Here is a 12,711-nt window from a genome sequence, read left to right on the forward strand (position 1 = left end):
AATGACGATTGGTGTGCTCTCTCTACGCTCAGAGTGCAGTATTTGCGAACGCATTCTACGTACGCTAGATTGTGAAAAAATGGCGGAGCTCAAAGAGGGCAGTGAGCAACTTCACCAGGAGGACGCCAATATTAAAGGTACAATTATTTGCTTTATTCATTACTAGTTGGCTCGAGTGTGTTTTTTAGGTTGCTAAAATAACACTCAGTATTTATACATTTTGTAATTTTATGCAGAATATTTCTAAAACGACTTCAAAACTGCTGAAGTAAATATAGGCCTCCTCACGGAGCTCCACCATAGGACCTAGGTGTAAATAATGTAAATGCTCAAAACGACTCCGTATCTCGGCAGAGAACTGGCATTTTAATTAAATGCATTAATCCACGCATTCTCCGAGTTTAACAATTAGATGGCAATTACAATTAGATCTATATACTGCATAGAAATGGTCTTACCACGGAGCTCCGCAATAGGGTCGTTCTGCTTGGAAACATCAGCCTCAAAAAGCGTTATTGGCTACTCTATGGAAATATGCATAGACTAACGGATGGTGGCGCTCCACTGTACTTTTTCTGTTTTATTCAAATGTGGTAACAATCAGTCATGCTTCTTTTATCCTTTACTGGAATTAAATTTGTTCTATCACAACGTATAGACTCTATTTGAACATTGTTTTGTAGATAATTATTTAAATTCAGCCTTAAGGTGCACTGTGTTTTTGATTTTATAAACTTTATTATTCATTTTTTTAGAAAAAGAAAGCTAGTAATAAAATATATAATTATTTAATAAAATAATTATAATTATATTGAAATATATATATTTATTTTCAATTAAATAATATTATAAAATGTATGATATTAGAATGAATTTATTTATTATCTTTTGAATGGGGGAGGAAAAATGGCCTGTTTTGGAGTAAGCTAAAAAAAAAAATGTTTCATGTGAATTAATGCTCTATTTTATATCAGATAATGGGACTGATACTGATAAGACGCTTACTGAATCTGTGGAGGAGTGTGAACAGGTGCCCAGTCACGATGCCTCTTCTAAACCAGTGAAAACAGAGGACAGCAATGGACAAACATCTTCCACTGTCACGACAGGTAAGGGGAATCACAACATGTGATGGTTGGCACACTCCCTGTGTCTCAACATGATTAAATCATTGAAATTAATATTTTTTGTCTCTATTTCAGAGAGACATGTGTCTATCCAAACCACACTGGAAGGTCTTGAGATGCTTGTGGATTTGAATGGAGGTACAGAAACCTGTAGTATCTCAGTTGTTAAATGTTCCACATGGATCTGAATTCTGAAGACAAATATGAATTGTTAATTCAAATATTCAAAATGAGTGTTCATTGATTTCCACAGCCGGAAGGAAATCGTGTCCGTTGTGTTCAGAAGAGAAATTTAAGGCCTGTTACAGTCATAAACTTAGACGGCACCTGCAAAACTTGCACTGGAAAGTTTATGTTGAATTTGAAGGTATTTGATATTAAGTCGATCAAAAGACTATTCTGTATGTTTCTAACTCAACAAGCAATTGAAAGATATTGCCTGAGTGAAGCAGGATATTAGTCATTATATGTGTGTGAGGAATTCACTAGGATAAAAAAAAAACTTGGGTTCTTTTCATGCTCCCACAGGCCAAAGGATGTGCATCTGCCATCTGCCTTGTAGACAACTCAAGTCTAGTCTAGGCTCTGACCAGGTAAGTTCAGGGTTTTGTGGTGTTTTTCAAAATCAAAAAGCATTTCTTCCCAGATACACCTTTGAGATGTTATTATTTTACCCATAAGATGGCAGAATAGACCATAGAATGTCGCCATTAAGGAAGAGCCGATGTTTAGTGGAAAATTACTGAAATTATTACATTTACATTTACGCATTTGGCAAACGCTTTTTTTTATCCAAAGCACTAGGCTTTGGGGTTAGAACTTATGACCTTCTGATTAACAGCCCTGTGCTTTAGCCACTACGCCACCACTTCTCTATGTGCTTTAGCCACTACGCCTCTTTTTCTTAAGAATCTAATAATCTTCATGATTCTAAAAACTATAGTTCACCCACAAATGAAAATTCTCACATCATTAACTCAACCTTATGCCATCCCAGATGTGTATGACTTTCTTTCTACTGCAGAGCACAAACAAAGATTTTAGCAGAATACCTCAGGTCTGTTGGTCCATACAATGCAATTGAATGGTGACCAGAATTTTGAAGCTGCAAAAAACAAAAACACAGCTTAAAAGTACTCCATATGACTCCAGTGGTTAAGTTCATGTATTCAGAAACTATATAATAGGTGTGGGTGTAACCGGTCCTGCTTGCCCCGCTCCGGACGGGACTAGACGCCTCTAGCGTCACTCGCTAGTGCACCACTTGAGGTCAGGAGAGTGAGATTTACACACTGCACAGCTATCTACCAGCTGGCTCCCGTTACACTCACCCCCCTAAACCTCACTCCCATCCGGGTCACGGCACCATTGTAACCGGTCCTGCTCGCCCCGCTCTGAACGGGACTCGAACCCAAAACGTCTCCGATGTGGGAGGCGGGTGCTCTAACAAGGAGGCTAAATGCTACAGCATCAGTCGCTAGTGCACCTCTTGAGGTCAGGAGAGTGAGGTTTACACACTGCACAGCTATCTACCAGCTGGCTCCCGTTACATGGGTAAGGAACAGATCAATGTTTAAGTCAATTTTTACTATAAATCTTCACTTATTCTTCTTTTGTTTTTTTGACAATTCGCATTCTTCGTGCATATCGCCACCTACTGGTCGGGGCTGGTCAAAGGTGGAGATTTATAGTAAAAAAGGACTTTAGTATTGATCTGTTACTCGCCCAAAATGATCCTATCTCTTCAGAAGTCATGGATTAAACCACTAGAGTATTATTTATTATTTTATGCAGTTTTTATGTCATTTTTGGAGTCTCAAAAGTTCTGGTCATCATTTACTTGAATTGTATGGACCTGCAGAGCTGAGATATTCTTATAAAAATGTAATTTGTGCTCTGCAGAAGAAAGTCATAGACATCTGGAACATCATGAGAGTGAGTAAAACATTAGAGCATTTTCATTTTTGGGTGAAATATTTCTTTAAGGATCTTTGGGAATCATTTTGGAATCAACCATTTTTGAGAATCATAATAATTTGTATTAATTTAAAATAATGTAACTTATTTAAAGATATCAAATAACCAAAAACATTGTGTCTGACTTCCAAGATAGGACAAGGAAAGCCTCTTTATTATTATTTGTAGAACATATAGCTTTATTATTTATTGTGCATTTTTCCCCCAGTTTGTTTGTCTCGTGGTCTTTATAAATTTATATATTTTAGTCTGCTCAATTACTTAAAAAATGGAAAAATCAGTCTTAGGTATGGACTTATACTTGTGGTTTTTTTTCTCATCTTCAGACTCAAAGCAGACTGGTGGCTCACTACCACTGTGTGGTCTGCTCTGTCACTATCGCTCGCAAGACCGACATGATCAGTCATCTCAAACGCCACATCAATAAGGGTGAGACCGAGGCCAGCTTCTCTGGCAGCTCTGATGTACCCTTCGAAGAACCCGGTGAGCCTTTACCATGCCAATGTTGTTAGAGTTGCATCCTTTAATATTTTGATGCTTCCTTGTTTGAGTCCTTCACTGACATAACAAATAATTGTGCATTTGTGTTGCCAAGGCAGCAGAGGGTGAGACAATTGTCTTTAAAAGAGAACTACATAAAATGGATGCCAGTTTGTTGATGTGGAATAAAGTACATGTTGGGTTTGAGCAGAAACATTGTTGTAATAAGGGGATTGCTTTTGTGAAATTAATGGCTCAAATTAAGTTTCAGCAAGCTATAAGCTATAGGCCAGTTTCACTGTAGCTGTATTAGAATTGCAGTAAATTATTATCTCTACTTCTTTCTCTCTTATTATGTCCCTATTAGTCACAGGTGGACAGGCCTATGAGATTATGAAAGAGTTGGGCACCAACGTCCAGCTCATGCCCAACCACACCACACCCCAAAAGACAGACACCTATTTCAGCCGCAAGATGAAAGCAAATAGGTAGGAAAAATCTATGGCGCTTTCAATGCATTGCTATGTTTGTTTGACTATCCAGCCAGGCCAACACAGCTAATTAGCTTGTGCAATGACATCAGTTTGGGGTGGGAATGTCTGTTTATCAACCTATAAGAGATAGGGGTGTGTTTGGCAAACCCTTATTTCTTTATTAAAGATACATTCAATAATTTTTTCCCCATTAAAAAGGTTTTCCTCCTAAAGAAATTTATTGTAATTTTGAAACCTATGTATAAAATTATACATATCTAGTCATATCAGTAACCTTATAAAATATGTTTTATTCCACAAGGGGCAGGGGTGCCGTCACTGGGGCAACCATTTTAGAATCACATGACTAGCTGAATACTACTCGCTTAATCTCAGTAACCATCTTATTATTGGACACTCTTGGATTAAATTAAACATGGCTGATTGTGAATTTCTACAATGCCATCTGTAATAAAAAAACTATTGATTTTAAATGATGCTGCATCCACACCACTAGGTGTCACTGTAAGTCCAAGGTGACACAAGCTAAAAATTACTGAGTGCACCTTTAATTCTTTATTTTTGTAATTTACACACTTCAGCTTTAATTATTGACTAAAATTAGACATCGTCTCTATGTGATGTTGTAGGCAGCTCGTATTCTGCTCTCTCGCGGTTCTAGCAGAGGAGAGGAATCCACTGGAATGTCTTGATGCTTTTGGAGCCACTGGTAAGAAAACTGATACTTCATGATGATAACAAAGATATTCACACTGCTGCGCTTTTGCACAGATTGATTTAATCATAATGAAAGGATCATTTGTATACATTTTCATAATTTATGTTTCTGTAGGTATAATGGGTCTGCAGTGGGCAAAGCATCTACGCAACTCTGTAAAGGTTACTATCAATGACATAAACGAAGCCTGTGTGAAGATGATTAAGGAGAATTGTAATTTGAACCACATCCGAGTGGAAGGAAACCGCACGCCCCGACAGCTAGAAGGAACCGGAGACACAGACTCACCCATTGCCTCTGTGGAGGTGGTGAAGATGGATGCCAATGTCATCATGCACCTCAGATCCTTTGACTACATGTGAGTGAGAGACTGAGGCATTACTGGTCCTAATTCTACATGCATCAGGGCTCGACATTAACGCTTGTCCGGGACAAGTACACATTTTGAATGGGCAAGTTAAAGAGAATTTTACTTGCCCGACAGGACCGGCAGCCTTACTAAAATCTCAATAACAAATGTTTGCTCAATTGCAGGGATTGAGCACAATTTTAAAAATTCCTGCATGTTTCACTTTCAAAATGTGGGTAATTCCCTCTTTCGTGTCGCCCTCTCTCCCTTTTGCCTTCACTTGTGTAGCATGCGCAGAGGGGAAGCGCATATTTACTGAACTTTTAGATTTAAAAAATATATATGGGTAAAAACCTGTTAACTGGACATGCGAAGGGTGTTGTACCACATCTCTATATGCAAGCGAAGCAATAAAACTATTGCTCCTGTTCAGGGCTGAACTGGGAAGAGAAATCGGCCGGGAATTTTCATAGCAACTGGCCCAAAAGTTGTTTGGGGGTGGGGGGGGGGTGGGGGGGGGGTGTTGGTTGAGTCAAGAGTTGTTGTTAGTTTATGATAGCTAATGCAGTATTCTGTCATCATAACTTGCCTTTGTTGTTCCAAACCAGTCTGACTTCCATGGAACTAAAAAGATGTTAGGGAGAATATTAGTTTCAGTCTGTATCCACTTTTATTTTATGGAGAAATACAAAAAAATGCAGTGACTGTGAATAGTGACTCTGACTAACACTGTTCCTTGGAAGAGAGAAATGCATACAGGCTTGAGGGTGAGTAATGATTTACCGTCTTTCTGCAGTGTTCTTAATCCCTATTAGGTGTAAATGATGATTATGGATGCTTTCTTTTCTTACATCCTTTCTTTTGTTTTTGTTTCCGGACAAGTAAATTTTGGACTCAAGTGAATGATCAATTTACTTGTCCGAAGGTTGAATGTCAAACGGGTCATTTTGCCAAGTAGCAAATGTTTCTGGAAAAACTTCCTTGAAAAACATTCCTATCAACCTAATTAGGATTTTTATCTGTGAATTATCTTTGTCAGTGGCCATATCACCCTGCAGCTCTTGCATTGTTGCCCACTAAAGCGAAGCAGGGTTGAGCCCGGCCAATACCTGGATAGGAGACCTCCTGGGAGAAAACAAATGTTGCTGCTGGAATTGGTATTAGGGAGGCCAGCAGGTGATGCTCACCAAGCAGTCTTGTGTGGGTCCTAATGCCCCAGTATAGTGACGGGGACACTATACTGTAAAAAAAGCACAGTTTTTCGGATGAGATGTTAGACCGAGGTTCTGACTCTTTGTGGTCATTAAAAATCCTAGGGCACTTCTCGTAAAGAGTAGGGGTATTACCACGGTGTCCTGGCCAAATTCCCCCCATTGGCTCTTATCCATCATGGCCTCCTAATAATCTCCATCCCTAAATTGGCTACATCGCTCTCCTCTCCACCAATAGCTGGAGTGTGGTGGGATTTCTGGCGCACTATGGATGCCGTTGCATTATCCAGGTGGATACTGCTCACTGGTGGTGGTTGAAGAGATTACCCCTATACTATGTAAAGTGCTTTGAGTGCCTAGAAAAGTGCTTTTATAAATGTAAGGAATTATTAATAATTTATTATTATTTGTCAATCTGTTATTTCTCTCTACTTTTAGTGATAGGTTATGATTAGAGGTAAGGATAGGGTTATGTTTATTCATCTATGATGTGGATCCAGGATCGCATTTGAGTGTAAAAATTTGTGTGCAAATAAATGGTCTCTTTTAAAACAACCCATAAGTGAGTAAGTACTAACAAGACAAGCTTTTGTTGCCTTTAAAAAAACAAAATAAAAAAAAAGGACAAAGTTCCTACCAAACAAGTTCTCACAGTGTTCTTTTAATTCAGACACCTGGACCCCTTTGGAACGTCTGTGAACTATCTGGATGCTGCTTTTCGGAACGTTCGGAATCTGGGCATAGTCTCCGTGACATCCACGGACACTGGCTCACTTTACTCCAAATCCTTGAATGTGACACTTAGACATTATGGCTGCCAGATCGTCAGAACTGAGTACTACAGGGAACTGGCAGCACGTATGGTGTTGTCATCAGTAGCCAGGTAGGATCACCTATTTATTTTATGTACTTGAAAGTTTGCAAACTGCACAATCGGACAAGACTTATCTGGGTCCCTTTTCAGATGTGGATAGAATGCTTCTTGCAGTGGTCTTAAATAAATTTGTTAATATATGTACTTGCAGAGCAGCTGCACGGTGCAACAAAGGGATAGAGCTGCTGTTAGCCGTTGCTCTCGAGCATTTCGTCCTTGTGGTGGTGCGTGTGCTCAGAGGGCCAACCCAGGCTGATGAGTCTGCTAAGAAACTGCGTCAGCTCTTGCATTGCCAGTGGTGTGAAGAAAGGGTGTTCCTCAAGCCAGGAAGTATGGTTGAAGGTGAAAGGGCTCTTCTGCAAACAAAGCTGTACCACATTATTCTAGCCAGCTGAAGTGACCAGCTTAGACCAGTATGAACTTCCATTGTCCAGGCTGGTTTATGCTGGTCTAGCTGGTGGAATGAATGCTGGGCAATCAGCACGGCCTTTCTGGGGAAGCTAGTTGACCACGGAAGACTTGTTGGTTAAGTTATTTAAGAAGCCTTGTGGAGACACCAGCCTCTAAAACATAAGATATGCTGATTAACAGCAATGCTGGTCTTTTTAAGCATAAATAATCACCTTGCTGCTTACTGCATCAACAGAAAATCTGTACAGACAGCTGCCCTGCCAGTGCCACGGGAGCATGCCAGGGAAAACTGCAGTAGAGCTTGGGCCACTTTGGTGAGATGACATCATTTATGCAGATTTTATGCTTTAAATCACATATTCATCTCGATATATGCATAAATTATTAAATAAAGGTTCACCCAATAGTTAATAGTTCACCCAAAAATGAAAATTGTCTCATTTACTCACCCTCATGCCATCCCAGATGTGTGTGTGACTTTCTCTCTTCAGCTGTATTTAAGAATTTTCTTTTAAGTATTTAGAGTAATTAAGATATTTAGAACAATTTCTCAGCTCTTTTGGTCCATACAATGCAAGTGAATGGGTGCCAAAATGTTTAAGCTCCAAAAATCACATAAATCGGCATAACAGTAATCCATAAGACTCCAGTGGTTAAATCGATGTCTCCAGTAGTGATTTGATAGGTGTGGGTGAGAAACGGATCAATATTTATGTCAATTTTTACTATAAATTCTTCATGCATATGCCCCCTACTGGGCAGGGGAAGAATTTCAGGCAAAAATTGACTTAAATATTGTTCTGTTTCTCATCCACACCTATTATATCTCTTCTAAAGATATGGATTAAACCACTGGAGTCATATGGATTCATTTTATGCTGACTTTGTGATTTCTGGAGTGTCAAAATGTTGGCACCCATTCACTTGTATTGTATGGACCTATAGAGCTGAAATATTCTTCTAAAAATCTTAATCTGTGTTCTGCAGAAGAAAGAAAATCAGACACATCTGAGATGGCAAGAGGGTAAATATTGAGAGAATATTCATTTTTGAGTGAACCGTACCTTTAATTCATCAATATTAAAAACTCTCTCTCACTCTTTTTTTTTTAATCAGGGCTGGTCCTCTGTTTAATACTGGTTTTCTGAGGCGGATGTTAGTGGCAGCAGTGCATCACAATATGGAGGACATCCAGCCTCTTGTGAAGACCCTCATCTGTGAGGCTGACTGCACCACTCTCAAGCCTTCCCCTGTCCCAGGATACTCTGCCCTCTCAAACCAAGGTGTGTGAGGTTTAGTACAGCAATGGTTCTGCATTTTCAGTACACTTCTTTGCTAGCCATTGTTTAATGCAATTTGGATGTGATTAATCAGAAACTCTTTCTTTTTTTTCTCTAGTGGAGTGTGGTGTGGTAATAAAAACTTTACAGAAGATTGAAGAGGCTGATATATCTGAGCAGTCAGGTACTGGAAAATTATTGTCTTTTGTTGCTTCATCCATTGACATATTTGATATATGGGATTTAACTGCAGATGTTTGTAGCAGATTATTCCCATATTAAGATAGGTTTGTGGTAGAATAGAGTAATATTATTAATACAAATTTCATAATATAATATAAATATATAGAGTATATAGAACATAATGTATTTTTATTTGACTTTTTATATTTAGGGAAAAGAAAGACCACAGGAGAAGATTGTGGAAATGTGCTGAAGAAAATAAAACCAGACACATCTCTGGAGCATCCAGCGTTCTACTATAGCATCCATCGGCACAGCATCCGTGGCATGAACATGCCAAAGTCAGTTCCCACAAATCTCTCCATACACTGTCATGCATTGATGTACACTTATACTACATGGCCTAAAGTATGCAAACACCCCTATATATGTAACATGTTTAGGTAATTCAGCTATACCCTTTAGATTTTTAGAAGAATATCTCAGTTCTGTTGGTCTATTCAATGCAAGTGAATGGTGGCCAGAAATGTGCAATTTCCAAAGAGCATATAAAGGCAGTATAAAAGTAATCCTTATGACTCCAGTTATTTAATCCATATCTTTAGAAGAGATATAATAGGTGTGGATGAGAAACAGATCATTTATTTTACTATAAATTTTCACTTTCACATTGATGTTCTTTTTGTTTTTGGCTATTCGTATTCTTCGGGCATATCGCCACATACTGGGTAGGGAGGAGAATTTAGAATAAAAATGACTTATTGATCTGTTTCTCAACCACACTTATCATATTGCTTCTGAAGATCTGGATTTAACCACTGGAGTCGCATGGATTACTTTTATTCTGCCTTTATATGCTCTTTGGAAATTGCACATTTCTGGCCACCATTCACTTGCATTGTATAGACCTACAGAGTAGAAATATTTTCTAAAAATCCTCATTTGTGAACAACAGAAGAAAGAAAGTCCTACACCTCTGGGATGGCATGAGGTTGAGTAAATGAGAATGAAAGATTTTAGGTGAATTATTCCAACATTTTGACACATCTTTTTACAATTGATTCAACTAGAAAATATTTGGCCTAGGGAGGACCAACTCCCTATTAATGCCAATGTTCAACAAGCACTTCTGAGTTTGGTGTTTTGGTATCCACTCACTTTTGGCCATGTAGAGTATATAAAATGTCACAATCCCCCTTTGAATCCTGCTTATATCATTGAATATAAATCAATAACAACAGAAGAAAGCAAAGTGTGCTAATTTATTTGAACTTTAATAGCATTGTTGAAGTTTATTTTATACAACTCTCTGCACAGCATATCTTTAAAAGAACAGATATAATTTTGCCCAATATTTTAAGCCATTGGAATTGACCAGGTCTTTACATTTTTTTTAAATCTGACACTGAGCTCTTTCCCTCAGGTTGAATAAATTTCTGCAGTATCTCACAGAGGCAGGGTTCAGAGTAAGCCGCACACACTTTGACCCAACTGGCGTACGGACCGATGCCACCCTGGCGCAGTTTAAGGAAGTGCTTACAAAATATAGCGTGCCCACTTACTCGTCAGCCCCCCAAAGCAGCACTATCAGCCCAGACAACACCCGACGTCAAACTCTCTGACTTGCAGATATTGATGTAACCAGAAGATTTTTTTTGAGCAATTTGGTTGTGCTTTGTGAGCCCTTGTTAGAGATGGGTATTTTCAATGAAAATTGGATAAGTTCTTGTAACAATAGCTTCAGCTATTAATTAATGCTAAATGTTGTTTGTGTTTTTGTTGATTGCAGTGTCGCTTTGGCCCATTATGGGCTTCATAGTGATTTAAACAAATAAGTCTGTGATGAGAGTAATGACAGTATTGATATTCTTTTTTTTTTTAATCTCTTAAATATTTATAAGGACTCTAAGGTTTAAAGATTCTTGTCTGATCTGTCTGATTTTTTATTCCACTTAATTATTTTGCTTCAGTATGCTCTACAAAATCAATAAAACATTTCAGATGACATGTCTCATTACGAACAAAACACTTTGAGAACATAAACTTAGCGCTTGGGTGAATCCCACGGAAATATATCCAGGCCTCATTTGACCCAAAACTCTAAACAAATATGAATTTTTTTTTACAAAGAAGATTAAGCCAAAGATGTGGTATTAACAAAATAACATTGAAAAATAGGAGTGTTTGCCTTGAGGTCAGATGTCCTCTCAAAAAAGCTGCTTAACGATTGTGAGTTGATGCCAGACATTATGTACAAAGTTGCATGTCCTTAGTATATGCAGGGACCCCTTTTCAATATTTTTCTACAAACATTTGACTGACTCGCTCATTGCTCCTCTCCCCAGCCTCTTATATGTTTGTATTTCTGAGGACACAAACATTTTTTTAGGGTTGAATATGACCTGTGAGAAGTCTCCGAATTAGTGCCACCCCTGTGTAATATACATAGCACAATGTCTAGACCTCCCTGATATGTTCACACTTAAATTGACAGCTGGTATGTTCATTTGAACAGGGAAACATTTAGCAAAATACTTTTGTGGTGATAAACCTTGTAATCAAGCCTGTGCAGTATGTCACAGGGATATTGTATTTCACAAAGACATACCACAACATACTATGGTTTTAGGAAATGTGCCATATTACAATTCCTTGAAGTCCATTTACAATTACATTTATTAATTTAGCAGATACTTTTATCCAAAAAGACTTATAAATTGAGGAAAAATACAACACAAGCGATTCATCTTAAGGAGACAGTAACATGAAAAGTGCTGCAAAACAGAGTTTCAATTGTATTAGAAAAGTAGGAGTACAACATTTTTAAGGGTTAAGGTTGTTTATGAAATACCTCAGAGTGTCATGTATGTACAATGGTAAATTAAAATGGTGATCATTTATTACCATGATATGACAACCTGAGGCCATCTCAGTACCATGGAACCAGCATAGAACTTTTTTGTACAAGTGGTATCACAATGGGCTGTTTATTATTTTAGTTTAATATATCATTAGACTAAAAAGGATGAGGAGGGCGTGGCCAAGCCAGCCAACGTTGAATCAGCTGATCAGCGGCAGAACGAGATAAAAGGGAGCTGGAGGTGCCAGTTTGAGAGAGAGAGAGACGCAGACGGCCGCATTACATGTGTGTCTGTTTTATGTTGTTTTAAGTTTGAGTTTTGACATTAAAGTTACTTTTACTGTTCAGCCGGTTCCTGCCTCCTCCTTGCCCATCCTTATACTGTTATAGTGGTGCCGAAACTCGGGAGGGAGGAGGGATGTGCTGTCGCATGGTCCTCGGCACTGTCATCTGGCAGGGGAGCGACCATCTTCCTGGGGATGGAGGAACCGCTGCTGTCTACCGAAGAATGGGAGGAGCAGTTCTGTCCACCAGGGGCCGGAGGAGCGGTTTAGGACTGGCTTCGGTGCTTCCGGGAGCCGGCAAGCAAGTTTCTTTCTCTCTCGCTCTCCCTCTCTGTGTGTCTCCGCTCCCCTCTCCCCGCGCTTCCTCTCATCTCTCCCCCAGGTTCGCAGGCGGCGGGGTGGACCACCGGCTGACAGAACAGCCGGAAGAGTAGCGTCTCCCCTCCAGAGGTGTTTTTTTGGG

General features: G+C 39.0%; 1 protein-coding gene across 1 annotated transcript; it reads left to right on the forward strand.

Moving 5' to 3' along the window:
• The first annotated feature begins 79 nt into the window (after positions 1-79).
• On the forward strand, positions 80-12,224 carry trmt1l (tRNA methyltransferase 1-like). The gene is made up of 16 exons (XM_052097896.1): positions 80-137; positions 975-1,109; positions 1,203-1,265; positions 1,381-1,494; positions 1,656-1,720; positions 3,431-3,587; positions 3,952-4,072; positions 4,708-4,787; positions 4,911-5,154; positions 7,027-7,239; positions 7,382-7,572; positions 7,877-7,955; positions 8,758-8,924; positions 9,040-9,105; positions 9,316-9,445; positions 10,528-12,224. Exons 1-16 carry the CDS (start codon positions 80-82, stop codon positions 10,724-10,726), a joined length of 2,082 nt encoding a protein of 693 aa, XP_051953856.1. The 3' UTR covers positions 10,727-12,224.
• Positions 12,225-12,711: the final 487 nt, after the last annotated feature.

This window comes from Xyrauchen texanus, chromosome 30 (genome assembly GCF_025860055.1).
Source record: "Xyrauchen texanus isolate HMW12.3.18 chromosome 30, RBS_HiC_50CHRs, whole genome shotgun sequence".
Taxonomy (NCBI): Eukaryota; Metazoa; Chordata; class Actinopteri; order Cypriniformes; family Catostomidae; genus Xyrauchen; species Xyrauchen texanus.

Coding starts and splice junctions, on each gene's coding strand:
- trmt1l (XM_052097896.1), top strand. CDS start 80: ATGGCGGAGCTCAAAGAGGGCAGTGAGCAACTTCACCAGGAGGACGCC. Junction 138..974: donor GGAGGACGCCAATATTAAAG/GTACAATTATTT, acceptor ATTTTATATCAG/ATAATGGGACTGATACTGAT. Junction 1,110..1,202: donor ATCTTCCACTGTCACGACAG/GTAAGGGGAATC, acceptor TCTCTATTTCAG/AGAGACATGTGTCTATCCAA.